General features: G+C 39.4%; 1 protein-coding gene and 1 pseudogene across 2 annotated transcripts; both read right to left on the bottom strand.

Annotated features, from left to right (window-relative positions):
* Window positions 1-7145: 7145 nt before the first annotated feature.
* Window positions 7146-21079, bottom strand: LOC146469489 (uncharacterized). 2 transcript variants are annotated; one of them, XM_085123137.1, is made up of 5 exons: window positions 20845-21079; window positions 11743-11799; window positions 10428-10602; window positions 9966-10110; window positions 7146-7978 (listed from the first exon to the last, which is right to left on the bottom strand). In XM_085123137.1, exons 1-5 carry the CDS (start codon window positions 20992-20994, stop codon window positions 7807-7809), a joined length of 699 nt encoding a protein of 232 aa, XP_084979263.1. In that variant the 5' UTR covers window positions 20995-21079; the 3' UTR covers window positions 7146-7806. The 2 variants fall into 2 exon arrangements, with proteins under 2 accessions (XP_084979263.1, XP_084979264.1); XM_085123138.1 differs by having other exon boundaries at window positions 7146-7986; window positions 9977-10110; window positions 20845-21078.
* LOC146469490 (uncharacterized) lies at window positions 13915-15195 on the bottom strand (annotated as a pseudogene).
* Window positions 21080-25123: the final 4044 nt, after the last annotated feature.

The raw sequence follows: 25123 nt of genomic DNA, 5'->3' as shown, positions 1-25123 counted from the left end.
TGTATAAATTGAACATCTGCGTGATGGGGAAGTGAAAGCTATATGCATATATTTGCTAAAATTACTTTTGTTGAAACACAGTAACAAAGAGTCCCTTGGGAACAGAGGAAGTTCCTCTTTTCGATAAAATTAGCGATAAGGTCATTTAGCATTTTTTTTTACTGTAGACTTGAGGGCCGGATTTTGAACTGACGGCCGGGAAGTTCATTGGACTGAGTCCGACCATGGTGTTCTGGGGATATTTCTTCTTCGATTTGCTATCCAACTTAGGTTACGACAACAATAGGCAACGAACGAACTATATTCAATTCTTACTTTGGGAACAGCGGAAGTTCCTCTTTTTGTATAAAATTAGCGATGAGGTCATTTTGCATTTTTTTTAAAGCGGATCTGTAGACTGGAGACCCGAATTTTAAACTGATCGCATGAGGGCCGGGAAGTTAATTGGACTGAATCCGACCATCGTGTTCCGGGGATATTTTTTGCTTTATAGGTTACGACTACAATAGGCAACGCCCGAACTAAATTCAATTCCTTTTATTCACTTACATACACGTTTCTTTCATAACAGGCTAACAACTAAAGTTATTCAGTAAGGAGTCTTTATTTGTAAACTACTAAGTTTGAAATGCATCACAGCACAATTTTTTCTTCATATTTAACAACTGGAGAAAATATCATGTCATTTGAAATTATTATTATTATATTTTTTTTTTTCAGAAAATAGTCTGCAGGATTCAGTGGCATATAGTATGTTTTTCGACCGAATAAGTGGCTGGCGAAGGGTCCAAGGTTTGATCCTTTTGCCTATGTTACTTTCTTGTACCGGTTTACATGGTCTTGTGAAAAAACAATTTTCTATCGTTTACATGGTCTTCTGAAAAATCAATTAACTTCACATTAAAGAATTTTTTTAAAATTTAGAATATAAGAGGTCGCTCACAGTTTTGGTTGACAGTCTCGCTGTTAGGCAAGGGAATATGTAAATTTCATCTGGAAAGTTAAAGAAAAAGCCAAACTTTAATCTGAAACGTGTACAGTTAACGAGAGGTTCTGATACACTTCTTTCTTTCTTTCTTTTTTTTGTTCTTTTTATTATTATTATTATTATTATTATTATTATTATTATTATTATTGTTGTTGTTGTTGTTGTTGTTGTTGTTGTTGTTGTTATTATTATTATTATTATTATTATTATTATTATTATTACTATTATTGGCAATTTGAGCCTGAAAAGGTCTTAGAACGTTTTTAGCTTACCTGTTATATTATCTCTATAAACTTATGAGGACGTGATCTGACCTATCATTTGGGGTTAATGGGACGATATAGACCACAGGCAGCCCAAGTTCGCGTCACTAGAGAGCATGTAATAATTAATTACTAGTGGGCATGATGACCTTTGAGTGCAAGCAGCCATTGAGAATTTAAACGCAGATTATGAAGTTTAAAAAACGCTAAATTTAACTTTCATTCAATAAAACGAATAAAACTGCCAAGTTCGCGGCGTCACTAGAGCTGAGAGGGTGTGATAGTTAATAACTAGTGAGACGATGACCTTTGAGTGCAAGCGGTATTGGGTTACAGGCAGCCGTTGAGAATTTGAACGCATTATAAGACTTTGTATGGGAAATAACTGAAATACCGACGATTCTGACGCTTAAAAAACGCAAAATTTAACTTTCATTCAATGAAATGAATAAAACTGACTCACCTCTGGTATATTCTTGTGCGTTTTCGGGTTTATTTTGCCGTTTCGGGCATTCTTTGAAATCACTATCATTCCCCTCCGTCTTATGAGGGGAATGACGTTTTATTGAATGAAAGTTAATTTAGCGTCTTTTAAACTTCATAATCGACAGTATTTTATTTCCCATACAAAGTCTTATAATGCGTTTAAATTCTCAATGGCTGCTTGCACTCAAAGGTCATCATGCCCACTGGTAATTAATTATTACACGCTCTCTAGTGACGCGAACTTGGGCTGCCTGTGTATAGACTAAAGTTTTACATGTAGTTTTTCCATATTTATACTCTTCATTTCAAAAAAATTCAACTGATTCTCAGCCTGGGAAATGTTCTTAGTATGTTCTTAAATTCTAGTTAATCTCAGCCTCAAGGTTCTTACAGAAAAAAATGTACTTCACACATTTCAGATAATTGTTGTGATATTAAAGTTGCTACTAATGAATCACTCTATGCTATACCAACTCCGACTTTAAAAGAGTGAAAAATTTAGTTATATCCAAGGAAGTTTTCAGCAACATTTTAATGTTCCGCCGTTGTCTTTGTATGTGGTAAGAGGTGATCTGAACGATTCGCAGTTGCATGGCTTGGGATTCTCTCCTTCGGCCGTTCACAAGAATGTCTCTATGAAGAATGTTGACAACTTCTAGTTTAAGTACTTTCGAAGTCTTTTGGGGAGTGTAGCTTAAATTTAGCTGCTCACTGAACAGGTTTGGTGCAAACTGAGTCGAGCTATAAGAACGCTATCGAAATTTTGCCCGAATGATTCGAAAACAAATAAATAAATGAATAAATCAAAATTTCACTGTCTAAAAACTTTGTATACGTAGCATTTTTTTCGATACACACCAAACATGAAAAGAAAAATATGATGTCCTGAGAAGGAAATGAACCTACTTTTCCTTGAAAACTAATCAGGCGAGATGACCACTGCATCATGGTGTGGGCTTTCCTAGCTTCGAAATACTTCTGTTACTGATGTTGGAACGATTTATAATACAAAAACAATCCGAGAAGTAATTCGGTATCACCTAACATTTCAATCTAGTATTACAGTATTTGTCAGCAGCGAATTAACAATAAATACAAATTAAATATCTTTTTTCTACACAATAACCTTCCTCTTCGAAGAAAATTATTGTCCACATTTTTAATGCTTTTTTTTTTCATCTAAAATTGTGGAAAATGGCCAAATTTTTCCTTGCTGATACCTTACTGAGCATATTCAATTTTTTTTCTCCTTTGTTTTCGGAGCCGATTAAGGTTTCCCCCGATCCTAATGTCCTTTCCATGTCCACAAGAGCATTTCCAGTGATGTTGCTCGTACTCCTCAAGACTGCTAACAAACACCACGCGAACTTAGATAAAGGGACCCCATCAAGAGGAATATCACCCGTCCCACTTAATCTTAAGAGTCTATCACCCCCTAGAGATGATTATCACCTCACTTTTAGTAACGTGGGGGGTTGTCACCCCTAAAGAGGAGTATTACCTCTCTCTTAGAAACGTAAGGGATTATCTCTCCGGCTTCGTTGGCCTGGGGGATTATCACCCCTAAAGAGGATTATTACCTCTCTCTTAACTCCGTGGGGAGGGGGGGGGGGGGGGGGGGCTTATCACCCCTTACGAGGATTATTACCTCTCCGGCTTTGTAACCTGGGGTATTATCACCCCTAAAGAGGAGTATTGCCTCTCTCTTAGAAACGTGCGGGATTCTCTCCGGCTTAGTTGGCCTGGGGGATTATCACCCCTAAAGAGGATTATTACCTCTCTCTTAATACCGTGGGGAAGGGAGGGGGGGGGGGGGTTATCACCCCTTACGAGAATTATTACCTCTCCGGCTTTGTAACCTGGGGTATTATCACCCCTAAAGAGGAGTATTACCTCTCTCTTAGTGACGTGGGGAGGGGGGGGGGGGGTTATCACCCCTGAGGATGATTATTACCTCTCTCTTAGTAACCTGGGGGATTAAAAACTTCTAGAGAAGATTGTCACCTCTCACATTGTACAGTGGGCATTCAGACTCCTAAAAGAGTATTATCAGTACCATGGGGTATAACCACACCCCTATAGATAAGTGACCAAGTTGCCTTACTATTAATTTATAATAATAATAATAATAATAATAATAATAATAATAATAATTTTAAAAATAATTTTAAAAATACTTTATTAGTAGAAAAACAAACAACAAATACTGAAAGGTGATAAAAATATCGGTATCGAAAAAAAAAAAAAAAAAAAGAAACGCTTCACAAATCTGCAGTTCATGCTAAGAATATCCATACAAAAACTTTTCATTGTTTCGGGAGATTTTACATTTGAACCAGCGAAGTACGAAAAAAAATTGAACAGGTAAATCGATTTCATTGAGCATTTGCAGAAGCATCATATAAGGGCTTTAAGCAAAGGCTATCTACAACCTTTTGTAGTCGTTTAAAACATTAGCAAATATTTTCATTTGAAATTATTTGCAGCTAGGAGTATGGACTTTTGACTAAATTTCCCAGTAATTATAGGGAGGTTAATCATCGGCCAGCTGTTTACAGTGCGCCGGAGTTCGCCGTATGTACATATTGAGGGTTACTTTTTACCCATGCATGATGGGATACTCTCAAGAAAACAAGATGGCGGCCGCATGAAGGATAGCATCGCAACTGAATCAAACAAACCTCTCATTTGTCGAGATAACTGACGTTTAAACGTCGTTTTCCAGTTGTAAAGCTAGCGGTTGGGCAAAAAATAAATTCTCTATTACTGGTTGCTAGTGTACGGTTCAGAGTGGAGCATTATATAAGGCACACGTTTAAATACTGCACACTAGATTACTGCTAGAGCTTGTAATATTTTGTAGTTATTTTTTTATTGTCTTGCCATCCTTCCACGTATGCGATACCGGGGCGATTTTTTTTTTTTGTCTTTTTTCCTGCATACAGCAAATCTGAGAGCTAAACCGCGTTAAGCTGGATGGTAGTGCATTTGGGCGGTTGATACATGCAGGTAGCGGTAATTGTTGCCTCGTGGGAGGGGAGAAAAAGGACATTTTCACTATGGCGTCATTATACCACAACTATCAGAATCCATCTGGTTTTTGTTTTCTCGTGCTAGTTAGAGCTATTTTTCTTTGCTGTCCATATTACAAAATTTGAATATAAAAGGGAAAACGAAATGAATTCTGGTAGTTGTAGTAAAATGACGCCATCACTGATGAAAATGGCCTATTAGAAGATGTCGTGGTTGGAATTTAACTGCATGAATTTCACCGCTTCTCACGTTGAACATTGCGCTCTTACACAAATCAGCTTTGAGAACCTACCAATGAGAGGGTCAGATTTGGATAAGGTGAGAAGGTGCGGCAATGCGTAATCACCTAGTAGTTGACTTTATAATTTGCGAGAGCGTCTGAATAATCTTCGTTTAGAGGACAGCTAGCGCAAGCTCTATGAGCGTAGACCTTTGTTTGACTTTTGTAACGTCAGGTTGTAATTTGAGTGTCACGATGAGTGTTACGCAATGGCGTGAATTATAAGGGTTTGTATGGGAATTTACGAACGTGTTTTGGAGTCGACAATAAGGGCATGAATTAAACAAAAATGACTTACCTTCTCTCCTTGATACCTTGCCAGTGTTTGTGTGCCGTACTTTGGCCGTTTCAGCGTGACTCCAGTGGGTTTTGGGTGCGCTGTTTTCCTCTATCTATGTACATATCTCCAAGATTGCTCACTGGTAGCGCAATTTAGGCTCAACAGATCTCCGAATAAAGAAAAGCCGTCTAAGAGTATTGAATTTTTAACAGCATGGAGCTCGAGCGTCATTTCGAACTTCTCAATAAATGCAACAGACGAAGAGTTTGACAGTGTATCCTTTAGAAACGGTTTCTTCGTCTTTTTGTTCGGCCCATAAATAACAACATCACACGTAGAAAGCTAAACGTTTTCGTAACAGCAAAACCAAGAGGGAGCAGTCCCCAAATGTATCTGTGTCATCCTTCAATTCCCCTAGTACACGAAACCTTCAAAAAACCCATTAACAATTCATAACCCTATTGACCTATCAAATTGTTGATAATACATCACGTGCAGTGACTTTATATTTTTCGCCTCTGGGCGAAAGACCGAGGAGGCCATCATTGAAGGTTGCGCGTGTATATACAGAATGTACTTACGGTCAGAATATACAGTTTGTATACCAGATAAAATCTTGATTTGCTCAAACAGGGGCAGCATAGAATCGTTGGGTAATGTGACGTTTCATCACTGAACGCCCGCATGGAATCGTTGGGTAATGATGATGTTTCATTACACAACGCCTGCAAGTATTTAGTGGGTAATGATTGTGACGTCACAATGACAGAGATTATGATTAGAGAAATGTATTATGGCCACCTTGCCTGTTTACATCAAATATCAATTCAAATTGTATCCTTTTCTCTCCTTCTATTTAACTATTTTATATTTTAACAATCAAGGGCTTCCTTTCTGATTATTTTAAATAGGCTCAGTGATCCGACATCACTCAAATTACAGTGAATCCAAAGAGCTGGTAATGTGGATCATTGCTCAAAGTGGTTTCGCCGCATCCTTTGATGCACAATAATCTGAGTGTAGTCCAGATTAATGACCACAGATCCTCAACCGCATCATCTAAAAAGAACTCTAGTCACTTTTAAGCAACTACTTTACAACAATGCAAAAACCATTGAGACAACTCTTTCGCACAGTTTTCCAACTTTTTCAAGCTTTTTCACAGCGGGGGCAGCTGTAGTGTCAACTATTACTAGTAACATAGTTAGTGAATTCGTGTAATCAAATTCAATTGCGCGCGCGTGCCTCATATTCCCATTGTGCACGCTGATGACGTAAGCAAAATGCCTCGAGAAGAAAAATTTCTTCGTGAGTGACTTCGGCTTTTTTTATTCAAAAGGGGGAAAACTTCAACAAGATGCTTAACTACAGCTGGCAACATGCGAACCAACTGATGAAGAAAATCCGCTTACTCAGTTTGGCGTTGTTGCTAAGGCGACACACTTTTGGCGCGAAACCACAGTGAAAATTACAGTAAATGAAAATCAAAGCGTTTGTTTCATTCATTAGGGACGGAAATAACTTGGAATGTCATAAAAGCGTATACAGAATCTTTTCTCCTTCTGTGATGCATCATGAACGTGGTCGATACTTTGTAAATAATCATCTATCAAAAGAGAGAATAAAAGAGAGTCGCAAGACGGACCGTGAAGTACAAGAGTTTGCGCCAAGCGGCAAGAGTACCAAGCATAAAAAATTAAGAAAAATCATTGTGCCAGTTGGAGCCTTGCGTCGAAGTCGAAACGGATCTCATCGGAAACAGCGATCAACCAAACATAACAGTGAGTAGGCCTAAGTAGACAATAGGCAACAAGGCACAGTGGAAAACCACTCTTTGATGAACATGTGCAGCTTTATTACACACACGCCTCGATGGACGAGGGACAGCTAATCTTCTCATTGCCGTACTCCCAATGTGTCAGCCTCATTCCCAGGGCTAATTGCGCTTATCGAGCTTGCCGAGCTTTCTGTCTGAAGCTTAGGACCCAGAGCGATAGCGCGATAAGCGCGTCTTCTCGATCAGCTGCCAGGGTGACGTGACGTTCGATCGCTTACAAAGGAGGACTGGGGACGAAGCTGCATTCGTACAAATTACAATCACTTTACTACACTTAAAAACATTATACTGCAACTGAAAAGTAAAAAACCCGGCTTTAGGAAAAACGCAGTGACGAACAAAAAGAACGGCCACCGTGTCAACTATGAATGCACGGGGAAAAAAAAGCTTTCATGCAAGCAAAAGTCGTTAAAAAGTTAAGTAATGGCCATGAAACTAGGACTATTTTTTTAAGGAGTTGATTACAAACTAGAATGATTCTGAAATGTTGAAGTCCTATTCTAATGAGTGAGTCCGGAGTGGCTCTACTTTTGACACACCTGATCGGATACTTACTCTAAAAGACGCTTACTCAAGTATTGGTACAAGACTAAACTACAAAACAAAAGACCGGATCAGGTTGTTTGAGCCAATTGATGTCTACTGCTTTTTGGGGGCCCCACAATCTGGAGGAGGGGCTCCTGCTGTCGGGGAATAAGCCTCAATTGGCTGCTGCCCTGGGTAGCCTTGCTGCGGTGGATACCCCTGGTGGGTGGTCACTGTGGTCTGTGCTACCGCCATCGGATATTCCGGCTGCTGCACCACGACCACACTAGTAGGCTGTGGAATGAAGGGCTATGTTAGCGGCTCAATCAATGTTGTTTTAATAAAGAGCAAGGAGATTAATAAAAGCCCTTTGAACCTTGCTTTCCTTCACTGACAACCGGGAATCGACGGCTGGGTTGGAATTAAGGCGAAGAGAGCAGAGGAGCTGAAGAGCAGGAAGAGGTAGGAAACAGTGGGCGGGAGTAGGCGACAATGTAACTGCGCGAAGCGGGAAGAAATGAGGAGGGGGGGGGGGGGGGGCAGGGGAGAAAAGTAGAAAAAAGTAGCAAGGGGATAAGCCTTCACCCTTCTTTAACTCGTTAATGCGCGCATGCGAAATGAACGAGTTATAGCGATGGTGGACTTTTTCACTTAGTTGGTTGGTTCTGTCGTTAACTTTCGGGCATGCGCAGTGAATGTGTTTTAAATTCCATAAGTGCAAAAAAACCACGCGAAGATTCACGGCGCATCAAGATGTTCTTATTCAATATGTAGAGAATAATTTGACAATCATTTTAGTGTAAGAATGGAGACTTTCGTTTAATCTGAGCAAAGTTATAGGTTTTTTCGTTTTTTTCCACAAAGTGCAGCGTCTTTTAAGAATTAAAAAATAATTTAATTTAACAATAATTGAATTCAAAGATAATTTAATTTAAAAATTCAATTGGTGAAGTGTTAACAAGATCTCTGAATAAACAAGACGCTTTTTATAGAACATTTACGTGGCATGCGTTGACGTATGTTTAGTACCAGTGGCCTTATTTATTGTAGGCCTTACCGATTTTTTAACCTATCCTCCCTTCGCAATTGAACTAACTGAATAGTTTTACTCAGAAATATTGCGGGATATTGCGTTGCGCTTCTTGAAAGTTTGCCGCCAAAACATATATTTCCCGCCAGAAAATGTCTTTAGCTGAAAGAAGCACTCTTAACTGAAAAGTTCACTGCTAATCATAACTTTTTGCATACATCAAAACTCGACATCTTTCATCAAATTTTTGCTTCACATACAAAATCTTTCATTGAAACAATTCTTATTTAGCAAGAGTTAGTCATATTTCAAATTATTTTCACTTAAAGATTGCGTGGACTGAACTCCAAAGGAGTTTTAATCAGCGCGTCAGAATTACCCCATTCAATGAGTAGGGAATAAGTTTACAATCATTTTTATAGTACAAGAATGGCTATTTCTCGTTACATAATCGGGCAAAGATTTAATATCTTTGAGCTTTTAATTACTGATGTGTCATCTGCATTCACGAGTTGACTCATAAGAGTCTTTTATTTATAACTGTAACATGAATTGAAAGTATTTCTATCGGATATTAGGGGCCAGTGGAACAGTGGGCAGGGGCTTGAATCCGAGGGAACATGGGGAGAAAGGTAGGAACTGGGAGATAAACTCTCACCTTTTATCACTCGTTTCTTTCCAGTCTCTTTCGGGGAGCAGGGGCCAATGGAACAGCGGGTAGGGGAAAGCGGTGGGAGAAAGGAGGGGGAAAGAAGCTGGAAGATAAGACCTTTATCTATCTATCATTGTTTCATGAGTTAAGAGTATATCTGTCGTGGGGCTATTGCTCTGTAATCGTCTGCAAAAAAATGCACAAGAACCATCATTTTAGAAGCGTCACTGAAACTGAGCGAAGTTGACAAACTGTGTATGCAGATTTGCTTACAAGAAAAAGTTCCCATGAACAGTATTTCTGAATGATAATCTCGGTGTCTAGTTGACCGTACCGGCTACTTCGGTTCTCTTTAAATTCAGTAGTTTGAGCACTTTTGGCTCTTGATTTAACTTGATTATGGTAACGTCTTTTACGGGGAGTTGCGAATATGCGTCCTGCGTTTTACAACTCTGTACGATTCATTCTCAACCTCGTTCCCAAGGCTAGGGGCGTACAAGGGAGAAGCCCTTGGAACGAGGGAGATTCATTCTCGTGCCCAAGTTCTTTGGTTTACAAAAAGAGAAACGCCCTGGGCATGACAGCATGTACGCTTTGGTTACCTGTGATCTTGCACAGCAGGTGCCCATGCAGCCAACGATGGAACCAGCCAATGTAAAAATAGCAGAGAAGCCTGCAACGATGAGAATGGCGAGGAAACAGGTCTCAATCACTCTGATGTCATCGCAGTTGTACACTGTGAGGTTAAGGAAAATATAAATAAAATTTAGAAAATAAGGAAATAAATGGACTGCAAGCAGTCTCTTTCTTCTCTAAATAACTAAATAAACAAATAAATAAATAAATAAATAAATAAATAAATAGTTAATCTCATAAACAAATACATAAAAGGCGAGGAATAGGATTTAGGAGCAGTAAGGAGATCCAGCTAGTCCGTTTGGTGGAATATTTGTTCGGAAAGCAGCGCTTAGTTGAATGGCTCAAACACTTTCTCTAATTTTTAAATGCTACCACTATTACCACTACTACTACTACTACAAGATTTTTCTTTACCTGGAATGGGGATTTTCTTTGCTACACGACAAACGCACGTATCTCCAACCTGACTGCACTTTGACTCCACAACTCTGCGGATAAAGTTCCAGATCAACCAGGCAATGAGTGCAATGATGACTTGAACAATCATTACGACGAACCACAAGATGCACATCACCAAGTAAAACACCATCTGTAATCAGTGGAATAAAGGACTACAATCAGTGGTTCCAGGAACTCTGAGAGTCGGAACCGTGGAAAAGAAAATGCAGTCCAACCTGTATAAAGTGGTCACGCTCGGGGAATGGCTAAGTGATTGCTTCATATAGGTTGCACATAATTACACTTCAAACACACGTACAAAATAAAGGAGTCTCGGGGTCCGATGGTCATTAAAACAATTTCCAGCATTGATAATAGCAAAACCGTTTGTGTAATAACCAACAACATAAGAAACGTTACCGTTAGATGGTACCAACTGTGCAGGCATAACTAGCATTAATTACAAAAAGCAGACGCCAAGAGCTATTGCAAAGACTTACAAACAATTATAAGACTAATAAAAAAAAAACTTCGAAGAAGAAGGGAAACTCCAGTATTAATGACAGCTAAACTAATTTTTATGGATAAAAAGACACTAGCCCCCCTCCCCAGGTTCCCATCCTCGGGGACCTAGGGAAAGATAGTTGGGTCATGGGAAGTCCAAACGGGTGAGTTTACAAGAAATCCCGTTTTGACTTCCTCCTGGCCCAACTATCTGCCCCCGGAGTCTCGGAGGATGTCCGATTCCTAATGTAACGTGGAGAAGCACGGTAGTCAAAGAACGAGAAAATTTGAGGTTTTCACGGTGCACTGCCCCACTGAGGAACAGAATAGTAATGGCAACGGGGACAGAATGAACAAGAGGCAGCTTGTTTCCGGAAAACAAGCTGCTTCTTGTTTATTCTGTCCCCGTTGTAGTATTCAAACTCGTATTCCTTACTGGGCAACGCCAACAGCGTTCCAGGGAGTTTCTCCCCAAATAAATCATTTCCGGGTTGCTGTCAAGCGAGGATTTTTGGAAAGCTTTCACTTGAAAATTAGCTTTGTTTGCATGTGGATGAAAACTTCATTTCATAATAATTAAAACTTCTCACTCAGCTTTGCTTTCATAATACGTTTCAAAATAACTCGAAAATATCCATTCAGTTACAAGGGAAAAGCCCTTGGGAGCGAGGTTGCTTCAACACTACACTAATTGTGAAAAAGAACTGCTGACTACTTCATGTTATATCAGTTTTTTTTAACATGAAGTCTATTTAACGAATTGCTTCCTTTTTGAAGTTTAACCTACCATTGCTTTATATCTCTTCACCCAAGTCAAGATTCCAAGAATAGTAATGATCACCAGCTGCAATAAGACACACGTACAGATAACTTAGTTAAGTAAAATCTCCACATTATTTAATGTTTTTCTTTAACAACTAAAAAAATTAAGAAACAAAATCAAGCTTTCGGACGCAGAGCTTTCCATGAGGATAGAAAAGTTAAAGACAAATCACTATCTGCTCAATATCACGATGTAAAAAAATGTAATTTATTTACTCACGAAGCACCAAGAAGCTCTAGGAACTCGTTCAAAGGTGCGTTCAAGGTCGAATTGGAATTTGTAAACGATGCCTTTTGTGGAGGGAGGAAACCCAGGGAACTCGGAGAAAAACCCTCGGAGCAAGGACAAGAACCCACAACAAACTCAACCCACATATGACGCCGAGTCCAGGAATTTAACCCTGCCACATTGGTGGGAGGCGAGTGCTATCACCACTGTGCCATTCCTGCCTTATTTAAACTGCCAAAGTAGATCAGATGAAAATAAAAAATTCAGCTGGCATTATCCTTTGTGCTTGAGAAGCCATTTCTGTTTAAAGAGTTGAATGGCGTTTTTTTCCCAGGGAGGTTAAAGAGATTTCTCATGATCGAGCTTCGAGTTTGCTATTTTCAGCAATTTGTGGCGAAGAAAATACGGACATAAATTTCCCAAGTTTTATAATGTGTGCAACGAATAATTATGTGAGAACTGCTTCAGACAGAGATCAAGCCACCAAGCTTGTCGTCAGAAATGAAATCAGGTACAACGAAATTAAGTGAAATATTGCGATTGCTTTTTAAAATTGCACACAATCCCGGGCCCCGGAATAATCTCGTATACAAATGATGGCCTGGGTACGAGATAAGCCGCCCGCTGACTACGAAAAGAAATATTTGCTAGTTAAGAGAAACATTCAGTATTTAAGTGACAGAACTCGTGGTGTTAACATGTGTGTTAATTGATTAAGAGAAAAGAAATGCTGAAAATATAAAACGGTATGTAAGGAAACAGGAGCACTCGTGAACAGCTGTTTAGAACTAAGGCGAAATGAGGTTCAAAGCAAATCGGAAATGGCCAATTTGCGCGGACGTATTGCGCACCTACATGTGCGTACGCATCTTGGAAGGGTAAGAGCTAGTGATTTTGCGAAGGCTAAATCAAAAATCCAGTGGACCTAAAATCTGAATATAAGACATTTATTATAGCCAAATAGCAGAACTTGAATTTGGCTGAAGCTATTCACCTTGTTGAAGACAATGGCATTTTAAAACGATTTTTCTCACATTATTGTCTCACAAAGCGATCTCGCTTTTTCGTCGAACCTCCCGTAAGCGACAACCCATAATGTCAAGGATTTGTGGCCGCTTACGGGAGCGGGTCGCTTACCATAGGCCAGACCACAAGGGGTCTTAATTTCGGTTAATTTACATATGGTAATTACGAAGACCAAAAACCCTTTTGCCAGTGCTTATCGAAACCCAAAGTAATAACTTTTCTTTAGACTTCCTGGATTAGGAGCAAACAGTAAACGACACTTTTGCAATGTTAAATTTCAAGCTTAAACATCTACAACTTTCGCGTTTGTTAGTTCGTTACATAATCCAGTTGTCGTTCTTTATGACCACAATTTTCGTTTTGACTAGTACAAGATTGAGAGAGTCATCACCGATCATGCATGTACATACATGCTATTAACAAGGTAAAGTTTCTTTCCTACAAGGGATTCAACCTGATTAGAGTTTATTCAGTTCAGTGTACACCATAGGGCATGTGATTGTTATCAGTTGTCTCAATGCTAAGCTATTTCGGGAGACACTTCTGGTAGCTCCGGCTGTGAGATTTCAATACGGCGTCCGCTGTAATATAAATGTGGGCCAATATGTTACAGCGACACATTTTGCAATTTCCGCCCGTGAGAGAAACAGCACATTGTGTGTCAAGTGGTCGCCTGCGGGAGGTTAAAAACAATTAAAAATTTAAATAATCACCTCTAAAGGTGGTCGCTTACGAGAGGTGGTCGCCTACCAGAAGTTCCATCTAGAGTGATTTGACTTGAAAACTTTTGGTATTTTGGAAAAGTGGTCGCTAATGAGAGGTGGTCGCAAAGGGAGGTTCGACTGTATGTCAAAAACTTCAGTAGATGCATGAAGTGTTCTTCTAATTCTCTAGGAATCTGGTCAGATACATCGTTAAATCAATCAGAAAGCGAAGTGCATGTTCAAACAGTTCTGAATCCTCGTGCACTATGCTAGAAAACAGGATCGATCCTGTCGGCTGATTTGCGCGAAACATCTTTTCTCGTGACTCTACTAGATCTGGCCGTCATGCCAGAGGGTCAATTCCAAAGTGTCTCTTGTGAGTGAGACTACCACCCTTTTCTTCATACATTCTTACGATGACCTTTTCAGTGGAGGGTACCAGCTCCTCAGGTATTTTGACCGCCTGGTTGGACTATAGCATGTTCTCCAGTAGGCCGGACACACCCATTATGCCCAGGAATTCGATGAAAATTCCAAGAGTCAACAAGCTGCTGCCAAGGGTCATGGCAGGTGTACAAAGTCAGCCAAAAAACGCAGAACTTCGTAACAGCATCATCAAAGTCAAATGCCTCTCTCGCCTGAAGAACAACAAGCACGTTTTATGGAATAGTTTATTCTTTGGTTTATTTCTGGCCGCATGCGTTCTGCTACATAATTCTGTGTAGACTGTGTCTGACGCCATGGCATTCTCCTTTTGTCAAATCTGTATTCTTTAAACAGTTCCTGAACAAACAAGCAAAAGCAAAACTCTTGTCCGTGATCCATTCTGATCTGATCGAATAATCCATATCCGAGCAATATTGGTCTGAATAAATGATGGTAAATAAGGATGGGGTTCTTTACGGGCAGGATTATTGCTCCACCAATAAATCTAGAGCAACCGTCGACAAACATCACGTGTGTACACCCAAAGGCTTATGCATTTTTTTTTTCATTCTGATCAAAATAGCCTTTGTATCCAAAACAAAGAGAAAAATACGTAACAGGGTTTGTTCAAATCAAGGTGTCCCCTGCTCTTGCATTAAGTGCATCTGGTGCCACTCGCCTACAAGCCGCCGCAGCTTGTAGCCAGAGGAGGATTTCAGCGGCTGAAATCCTCCTCTGGCTAATGGCTTTTGAAGTAACTCCTAGCATGACGCGAACACTACCTTGCATCATTCGACGCCCATAGCTATTGCCGTAGCACATTATATGATCACTGACAATTTCGTTAAGATCTCCATCAGAAAGGCGCCTCAAATTACGTTCCGTACAGTATCTTCTAACGCTGGGACGTCCTAGTCCTCTTGAGTCTGGAAAGCGCTGTTATAAAAGCAGCTAATCTCCTCATGAGTATATCCTTGCTAATGATCAAACGTCTCACAAGAGTCTCATCAGCAATCTCTGAAAAAAGTTCCATGTTTTAAAAAGTAAAAAAATTGGTACATTGAAACAAGAAGCTAAGATTCTTGTGTTTTCATGAGCGTTCGGAGGAATAATTTTAAACGCACCTCTTTTTTTTTTCTTGTGAGAAAATCTGTTGAGCATCGCACGTGCCTAGGAGAGCGACGTGACGGCTTTTACGATTTGCGGACGCAAAAATATCAGATATCTCTGTTTACATTTACCACGTTCTTTTCAAGGCTTTCTGGGGAGCCGTGATTTCGTGAGGAAGCACAGCTGAGAAAAGCGAGATGGTAAGATTATGTTTAAGGGACGGGCTGTGAATTTCCGCGGTGGAGACGTTATAGTGTCTCCGAGCTAATGAATATCATTCAAGTGGAACGACCCGGAATTCATTTAAAATTAAAAAGAGGGTCCAACGCCGCCTTTGAGAACATTTGGCAGGATGATAACAGGATTCTAAAGTGCCCGCAAAGTGTAGAAACCGCCATTCTAATAGCATTGAAAGAAGTGGATCAAGGCGCCTAAGACCAACTTGACGTGGTACAAAACACCCCGACATGTTCGGCAAACACCAGCGGTACCGGGCTTATGGAGCGATACAACCAGCACAATGCATCTTCTATATTTGGCTCACGTGCGCGAAGAGGAAATGCGACGGCAACCATGCACCGTTACTTACAAGGAAATCATCAAGCCAGTGCCGCCTTAGCTTCTAGCACCTTCAACAACATCTCTCGATCGTTTGGTGCACGACCAGCGCCTTCGATTTGGAATGCCTCTAGTACGAAAGGATTCAGTGGAAACAAACGAAGGAAGGTAACCATGGAGAACAAGTCGTTTAGGCTGCATTTTTTTTTTAGTGTTTGGCATTCGCTTTAAAAGAAAGTGATCAATGTATTGTTTTGTTCCTCAAAACAGCGTGGAACTGCATCAAATTCATTAACGACAATGGTGGAATAATTCCATTGGTTTAATAAAAGGTTAACATTTACTGACGAATATGATTTCCCTTCTTCTAAGCAGTTTGTTTGTTTGTCAGTTTTTTTTTTTTTTCACTCACTTGCAACCTGCTATTTTGTTGCTACCAATGGACACTGCTAATTTTCATGACAAGAAGCTTTCTAACGGATGTTTACACGTGTCGCAATGAGAGGTCAAACGAGCGTTTCGCACGTTCAACTGTCAAATTTTCATATAAAGGAAAACCTCGCCAATATACAAAAACGAATCGTGAAATGAAATAGGCGTAAAAACGAGCCCTTCGCTTGATGTACTTCGGCGCCAGTTTTCACGGAGCACGCGATACTACTTCAGGGATTAGCTAGGGACCGAACCTCCTGTTGTTTCATTTCTAATACAGTCGTTTTTCGTTTTTAAGGAAGGGAAAAAGTACGATACCCATGCAAACGACTGTGTGAGAGGCGAATTCAGGGAGGGACCATTATAAAATCAATAGAGAGACCTAACAACGCGTATATGTGAAACGCGAACGAAAAAATGACCACGTGACTACGATTTTCCCGCCATTTTTCGCGTTTCCGGTTGCTGGTTGCCGTTTCCATGAGAAAACAGGTTATTTCGCGTTTGCCGTCTACGTGAGAATTACGCAACTATTACTTCTTCTTTTCTTTTTTCTTATACATATAAATAGTTACTTGTTGAAAACAACAACCCCAATAATTTTCCGGGAAGTGATACCAGCGCAAATTAAGTTTCATATTTAGAAATCCTTCATAACTCACTGCTTACCGCACTTTTCTTCATAAACTCACCACAGGGGGTGGCAAAACAGCTTCATCGAAACTCGTAAAATTCCAGCTTAAGACAAAAGGTTTACGCTTTTTTTACGTGAAACGGCAAGGTGACGTGCGTTTCGTGAAACGCGATGCTAAATCTCTTTAATAGAAGACAACGATACAGGCGATTCTACCCCCAAAAGATTATTGCTAAGAGATAGTGGACGTACAGAGATAATAAGTAATGCAATCTACAAACTACAGGCCACATTAAACCATGCCAAATAACAATAAATGGCACATGAAAGCCTACAAAGGTGGTTGATTATGTTGACGCTAAGTCAAAAGCGAACCACGATCGAAATAAGGAGAAGGCACATGAGTTCAACCCTTTTCCTATCGACACTTTACAGAAAAACAGAATTAGAGGGCAGAGGAGAAAAAAGTGTCAGTAGAAAAATGAGAGAAAACTTAGGGACCTATCGTCTATTATCTCCCGGAGGTGGGTGGGTGGGCTGGGGGAGAGAAGGGGGGGGTTAGTGCAAAACAAACTAACAAACAAATAAAGAAAATCTAGTGTAAGGAAATTGATTTCCCCGGAATGGTCTTTTTAAGAAAATTGTACAACGCTCTGCAGTAACAATTTAAAAAATGTATCCTCCACCCGTTAAATGGCTTATTCCCACAGGTACTTACTCTGACTTCACCCACCCCAGAATTATAGGGCCTCTGTTAGCATTTTGTCACATGTTTAGTACCTTATCAATCTAATAACATGGAAGAGAAAAGGCTTCAGCGTCGATTTACAAAAATAGAAGAAGCTGAGGTTGAGCTGAAGTGATATCTGTCCACTGTCCTCAATTTGAAGTCCAGCACAGATTTTACAAAGCGTCAGGTTTCAACGTGGAGATCGAGAGCGCTGTGAGCCAAATTCTGATCAAATTTATGTTGAAGCCCAAACATGAAACGGAACAGTTCTTCGCTGAACGAAGGAAGAGCTTCAAGTCAAGTGCCATGTAAAAGCTGGGAGTCTGAAAGTCAAAGATCCAGGGCGCAATTCTTTTCTGCGTCCTGCCGCGCCCTGCTGAAACCAACAACCCTTGCATTCCAAAACGTACTTCAAAATGTCTGAATATTTAAAAAAATATATTATTAGCTGTCAACAATGGAATTAATTGAAAGGCGAAAATCGAAAACGAAATTCGCAATTTACATTCCCAAAAGAAAATAATCAGTGATAAGAAATTCGCCAAGACGGAAGACTCAATTTAGTTTGCAAAAAGGAAAATTGAAAAGCCAACTCAATGCGCTGAAAGAATGAAAACGTGAAAGCCGCATTCTGAACTCAGAGATCGAAAAGCTGAGTTTACAATTTGAAATTCCGAAATACAAAACACCACACAGAAATAGGAAATCAAAGACGAAAAACGGGAAATAGAACCTGGGTTATGAAAAAGGAAATCTGAAAGCAAAAATGGGCTCTTTGAAAGGTATAAATTAGAGTTAAAAAAAAGGAAATAAATACCAAAAATCCATTTGGCCGCAAAAGTGCACTTATTTTAATCCCTTCAGCTCTTTTAAAATCGTAAAGTTCGGCAAACTGGGATTTTTAGTCTAAAAACATTGAACAAATTGGTCAACTGTTTGCTTAAAAACATATTTTAATTTTGAGACAGACGACAGAACATTCTACCTTGACCTGTGGAGATTCGAGCAGATAGACCGTGGAGTCAGGACAATAGTCGGTATTTTCAAAGAAAATTAAAATTCTAGCCCATTATTTTAAATAATCAAGCATGCGTGAATTGAAATTTCAAAGGCAAAGAACAAGTAGAAAAGACGAACCTAGAAAACCGACTTGCAGATACCGAGAATTGTACCAAATGATAATAAGAAAACTCTCGCCTTTTACCACGCGCTTAGGTGCGAAACTCTTTCCATGTAATCTGCTGCTGAATCGTGGTCGCTCTGACCGCTTGAAATCGTGAGACTATTCAGTGAGACAAGAAAAACCGTTCTGAATGATTTTAATCATACTTTACAAGATCGGTTGAACCGTGGATTAAATATTTACGTGTGACCGTGTTAAATGTGTGAAAACTGTTGTTCTTCAACTCTTTAAGCCCAACATGCTCGTCTCCACGCAGAAGCTACTCGGTGAGCTTAAAAGATGTTATGGGTAAATCAAAGTTATGTCATGGAATGGCATCTAATTTCTCGTTGCAATATCACTACACTTAATTGAACAGGACATGAATAAATAATGATCAACTAAGATAAAGGTTTTGACGTTTAATCAAACTCAGACACAAACAACTGTATGAGAATCGCGAGGAAAATATAGGCCTGTTGATACTGGAGTATAAAGGGTTAATCCGTTCACCGAATCTCGGCTGCTCTATTCAAACTTATCAATTCTTTGCAATTTCATGGCCGGAAAAATTGCTGAGCTAAGAAATGAAACGGAACAAATAAAAGATGAGTCATAAGATGGTTGGTAGTCACACAGACCACCTAAATACAAAATACGCTGAATTTGAAATACTATACTACCAAATACAAAATACATGATGCATAGGAAGTAGTATTTCGCATACGCGTACAGGGAATTCGAATGTTTTCTATTATTTGAGAAAAAAAAAAAAAAAAGAGGAAGGAATTTTGTGCTATCGAAAGGGTAGTTTTCCGGGAACATAAATATTCGTCAGTGACATCTATCACATGTGTTAGCCGGGAGAGTTGTACAGTGCATTGTTTCCCGGCAGTGACTTTCATTTGTAGATAAACAAATCGGTCTTGACGCTCTTGTTATTACATGATACCCATCCAAGTTGCCTAAGATTTCAACTAAAAAAAAAAAAGGAATTTGTTCGTAGTGAACGTTTTTTCTTTTTTTTTTTTTTGTTTTGTCTTGCGATAGTTCAGTAGGTGATCTATCGGTCTAAAAACTACTGCATACGGTATGCCAGAATATTCTATATTACATTTACAAGTCCACAAAATAATAAAGTTTGCTTATGAATATTTTATATTTAAACAGTACATAATCTTGATACTTCATCCAAGAACATCAAATAATGCTCATTGAGAAATTTCAATACTAGTTCCATCGAGTTAGCAAACAATGTGTTAAATAGAAATTTAGCGCTTGCATGCATAATATTCAGTATTGAAAATACGCTTCCCTTGACAAGCAAAACAAATGTGCAAATGCACCACGGCCTAGATAAAAACTTTGCGAGGTGTATATGACATACACGGTCAACCTAAAATATCAAACCTTAGTCTAGAAATAGGCATTGAATAACCTACGATTAAATGAAAGTCACAGGTGCCTTCAGTCTTTCTGCCTGCTTCATTATTGAAATGCGAAGTATAAATGGCTAGTAAGCAGCCAGTTTTTTAAAGCCATAACGGCTTTAGTTTGCTCATGACAAGCATTCTTATAGCTGATGATGTACATGGAATCGATGTATGCATGAACTCTCGCACATAACCGTCCAATGGTAAAAACACCCCATTAATTTCGGATAGTATTTGGTCCTTATTAATTGTGAACCCGCCATTGGCAAAGTCAAGACCAGGTGGTTTGCTTTCTAAAGTGTGAATAACCGATTTCGGTTCAAGATATTTTCATTTTATTCCCTTTCAAATTCGTTCAGTGACTTAAGGCAACATCTATAAGGACTGGAATAGTAATTGTGTAGAACATAAAACTGAGTTTCAGCTGTGCTCAGGCAAAGTTGGCAAAACTCGAAAGCGGAAAAAGTATGGAATCGCTTATTTTTGCTTTAACAGGCTTCATGAAACGGTAATGACAGATTTTAACTGAATAAACAGAAAAAAAAAAAACCCGAGACGTTCTTACAATTTACAATATAGGAAATGACAAGTTTACGTTACAGAAAATATCAATAGTTATTTACCCCAACTCCGGACCACAAGCCTGAACCTTCGGGTCCACCTTTGCTGAGCCAGATAAATCCGCATATCAGCTCTATAAAGGCACACACACCGATCAAAATGGATATGATTCCAGCCGCTTTGGCTTTGCCTTCTTCAACGAGATCATTCATCGCCGGGAGCTGTTCAAGATACTATCAGAACGGAGCTGAGAAAAAGCTGAGATGGGAGCGTATTTCTCGGAACCGCTTCTTGTAGACCGCCAAGGGCGTTGTGGCACTCAGCGCGCAGATACAAATTACATCGAGCAATTTGCATTCAGTTTTGTGTATAATTACTCTTTATTATGCACCAACACAAATACCAAGAACTTTGCATTGCAGGGTTGGTGATGATACAGGCAGAATGTCTTGCCCGAAATTTCGGGCGTCGGTTGGTGTGAAAAAGTGTTTTCTTTTACGAAATTTCGCCGCGCAACCTAGATCAAAACGTCTTAGAACTTGCAAAATCTTTCATAGTAACTGTTTAAATGTTATCGTGATCAGCGAAACATGAAATTAATAAAAATGCATGACGCTTTTCAGCAGGAGATTTGGTTGTTAACAGGTCAGCGCGTGCGCGAAGCATAAGAGAAAATTTCGCTGGTCTTAGACGGCGTGGCATATTTCCGTTTCGTAAGCGGTCGTTGCCATTTTTTTACGGTCGATGCCTATCCAACTAACGATCGATGCCTTTTATAATGGTCGTTGCCAATGTTGCGCTAGAAGGATGATGGGAGAAAACACAAAACGTGATATTTTGCTCCACGGAGCCATTCTTCCGGTGTACCGTGGGTAATATTATTGACAGGGAATTCTGGGGTTTAGAATCCACAATGGCGGACGAATGGTCCATGAAAGACCTTATAGACTCTGCTATTAGAGAAGTGAATCAGCATTTCGATTCTACGGATTACACGGTTATTGGTCCGGAAGAGTTGAAGTCTTTTTACCTGGCGAAACTTCCTGAAAACTTCGATTATCAAGTGCTAAACATAACAGGAAACCAAACGAACCGCAAAGCATATTTTGTCACGAAGGACATAACAAACGATAACTTGGTTATATAATAAGCTGGTTAAAAGAATTTGAAATAATCAACAACGTCAGTCTAAAGATTAAGACCAAGAAAAAACCAACAGCTAGTTTTAAATTTATTTACTACAAATACGTGACTCGCTAAACCTCGCAAAGCTACGGCTGGGTGGAAAGCCCTCTTTTCTGGTATTGTAGCATCAAATGAGGAGATTAAAAGGTTTCTGAACATGGCAACTATTAAATTTAAAATTTTAAATTTTAATACTTATATAGCGCCCTTTAACATCTAAATGATCAAAGGCGCTTTACAATCCAAGAAAGCTAATATTCACAAATCAAATAATTACAAATCAAATGTTGGTTTTTGAGGAGAGGGGAAAACCGGAGTACCCGGAGAAAAACCTCTCGGAGCAGAGTAGAGAACCAACAAACTCAGCCCACTTATGACGCCAAGTCCGGGAATCGAACCCGGGCCACATTGGTGGAAGGCGAGTGCTCAACCACTGTGCCAACCCTGCCCTCCAACCCATGAGCATGGTGTTTTCGTAGTTCCACAGGTTAGTTTGAGGTTGCAATCTATTTCTGGCACGAGGAAATGTACAACGGGCGCGGCGTGCAGCGCTGTCGTGTTCGATGAATTTATTTCCCACGGAACATTATTTTACCGCGGCTACTAAACGTGTAATTTCTTCAATGCAATCTTTCACAAAAAAAGATTTCTGGAAGAAAGAGAAAAGATTCTGCAGAGATATTTCCATCCAATGAATATTGATGAACATTGCTATTGAAATTTGATCGGGCAATGAAAGCAAAACTTTCCCAATGTGACACTAGTCTGTCTACCAAACTGTTGCTGCCTAGCAACCTTCTCATTGTCTGACGTCATTCATACTTTGTTTTTCGCTGTTGCCAGGAAACACTTCGGACATCTTCAACGAAATATATATGCATAGATATATATCTGAGCTGATTTTCCAGAAGGTGGCTAAAAAAAAGTAGGTCTTAGGGATGATTTCTAGTCGGGAAAGATGAAAGACTTAGTTTATTTTCTTGTTGAAAACTGCTGTATGTGTTTCCCGTTGAATTTTTTTTATCAACATCCGGGACTTCAAGTTATATGGCCAGACATGAACACGAAATGGCAAGGATTTTCTCTTCAAAAAGCGTGAGTTTGAAAAGCTATTCGATTATTTTTCGCCGTTATAACTGTAACATTGTTAGGCTAGTGATCGATTAGTCGAGAAGTGCGATTTTGGGTCGGATTTCCGGACTCAATGTCATTAATAATTTCCAGATGTTCATCCGGAGTGATTCGCATTACGCCACGAATTTGGAATGAAGACGGAAAATCAATTTAAAACGCTGTCTTGCTCCGATTAAGCCGATTCTGTTGTAGAAAGCTAGACTTGAGCGCTTAAAGACCTGGTTTTAGGCCAGATTTAAGATGCGTTGGCGCCGTTAATAATTGCCAAATGTCACACTTGTTTAGTCGGATCACAGGTCATGTTTCATTTCACTCAGATGTGAATGTCACGTATAATTCCAAAGAAAAGCCCCTCTTTTCTCTTGCATAGTATTTCCTGACCTTACTTTCTTGTGATGAACCGTAACTGGAGTATTGTTAATGACTAGCAAATTCCTTCAGCTTAGAAAGTCTCAAAATGTGCTCAATTTCTGTAACCACCTTTTTGAAAATCAGCTCAGATAGCTCACTGGTATAAGTCAAATGAGTCCAATGAGCTTGAACAAATGAAAATGTGGTGCAAATGTTATAGCCCTGCTTGTCTAAATCACATTTTTTTTTGTCAAGCAATGTAACTGATGTTAACAGACGGCCTTAAAGCCCGAACTTAGCCTGTCATTTCAGGATATGTTGTATCTAAGAAACCTGTTAGCCTTTGTTTTAATTATGGCACTCATTAAGGACATGATTTCTAGCCCAAAAATACAACTCTTGAAAGCACTGTTTCTTGTTCATTTGATTGCTACAAATCATTCTGAAGTGATTTATGATGCAAAGCAGAATATCAATCCTTTTTCAGAAATTCGAGCCTATACCCTTGTGCTATCTGAGCGGATTTTCCAGAGGGTGGCTACAGAAATTGACCTTTTTGGTTAACTTTTTTAAAAATATTTATTTGTTTATTTATTTATAAAACGAATATTTTAATATGTTCATGTGTTGTCAGATGCGCGCTCTCATTGGCTTAAGTAGCAAATATGATTGTCCAGAGCGTATATTGATAAAATCTATTTCAATCAAGAAATAAATAAACAAACTTTCTCTTCATTTCTCGAATTATTTTTGAGAACTTTTTTTTAAAAGCAATATAGGACTTTTTTTCCGCGTTTACATAGCCTCATCTAAACACTCGGGAGTTTGGAGAATTCTCGAACATAACTGTTTCAAATTCTCCCAACCCCCGTCGAGTTTAGATGAGGCTATGTAAACATGGAAAAAGTCGCCTATTCTCGGTTTTCACGTGACGTCACCAAATTCTAGAATTCAAAACTGGGAGGCCTACAAAATTTTTACCTTCATTCAAGGAAAGATTACCTAAAAATATGTCTGTTCACAATTTCTTAGCTCGATGTCGTGCTTCCTTTTGAAAATAGAACAGTTTCAATTTCCGAGTTTCCATCGTGCGTGACATCAGGAGGACGGCCGTGACAGAGCTTTTCCGTATCTTAAAAATGACTCTTTGGGTGATTTTCATCATTCTAAACAATTTAAGTTTGAGGAGAAATGTTAATCTAAACATTCGAAAATTCACAAGGGCAAACAAACCTCTTTTCTGGCAAAAGTGAACTCCAGATGTTTTTTCCTATTTCCGGCCGCCATGTTTGTGCCCCTCAGAGGGACACAAACATGGCGTCTCCATACTAAGCTCTATAAATTTATGTGGAACATTTTGTCAAATAACTCGAGTACGGAATGCCGCACAGACCTGACACTTGGACAGATGCCTTATTTATTTATCCTCTATACCATGTCAATTTCTTGACTTCATTCATGGAATGGTTTCGATTTTTTTTTCCAATGGCGTGACAGTGAAAACCGAGAATTGCTTAAATCACCTCTGTCTTGGTAACTTTGGGAATTATCACCCCCTACGTAGGATTATCACCTCTCTCTTAATAACCGGTTAGGCGGAGGGGGGGAGGGGGGGGGGGGGAGGCGATGGGTTATATCCTGGAGAGAAATGTCACCTCTCATAAAGCACAG

The sequence above is a fragment of the Pavona decussata genome, unplaced genomic scaffold (assembly GCF_977016875.1).
Source record: "Pavona decussata unplaced genomic scaffold, jaPavDecu1.1 SCAFFOLD_122, whole genome shotgun sequence".
Taxonomy (NCBI): domain Eukaryota; kingdom Metazoa; phylum Cnidaria; class Anthozoa; order Scleractinia; family Agariciidae; genus Pavona; species Pavona decussata.
This window is presented reverse-complemented; position numbering and strand designations above follow the sequence as displayed.

Coding starts and splice junctions, on each gene's coding strand:
- LOC146469489 (XM_085123137.1), bottom strand. CDS start 20,994: ATGAATGATCTCGTTGAAGAAGGCAAAGCCAAAGCGGCTGGAATCATA. Junction 10,111..10,427: donor AAAGAAAATCCCCATTCCAG/GTAAAGAAAAAT, acceptor TTAACCTCACAG/TGTACAACTGCGATGACATC. Junction 7,979..9,965: donor AGATCACAGGTAACCAAAGC/GTACATGCTGTC, acceptor ACAGCCTACTAG/TGTGGTCGTGGTGCAGCAGC.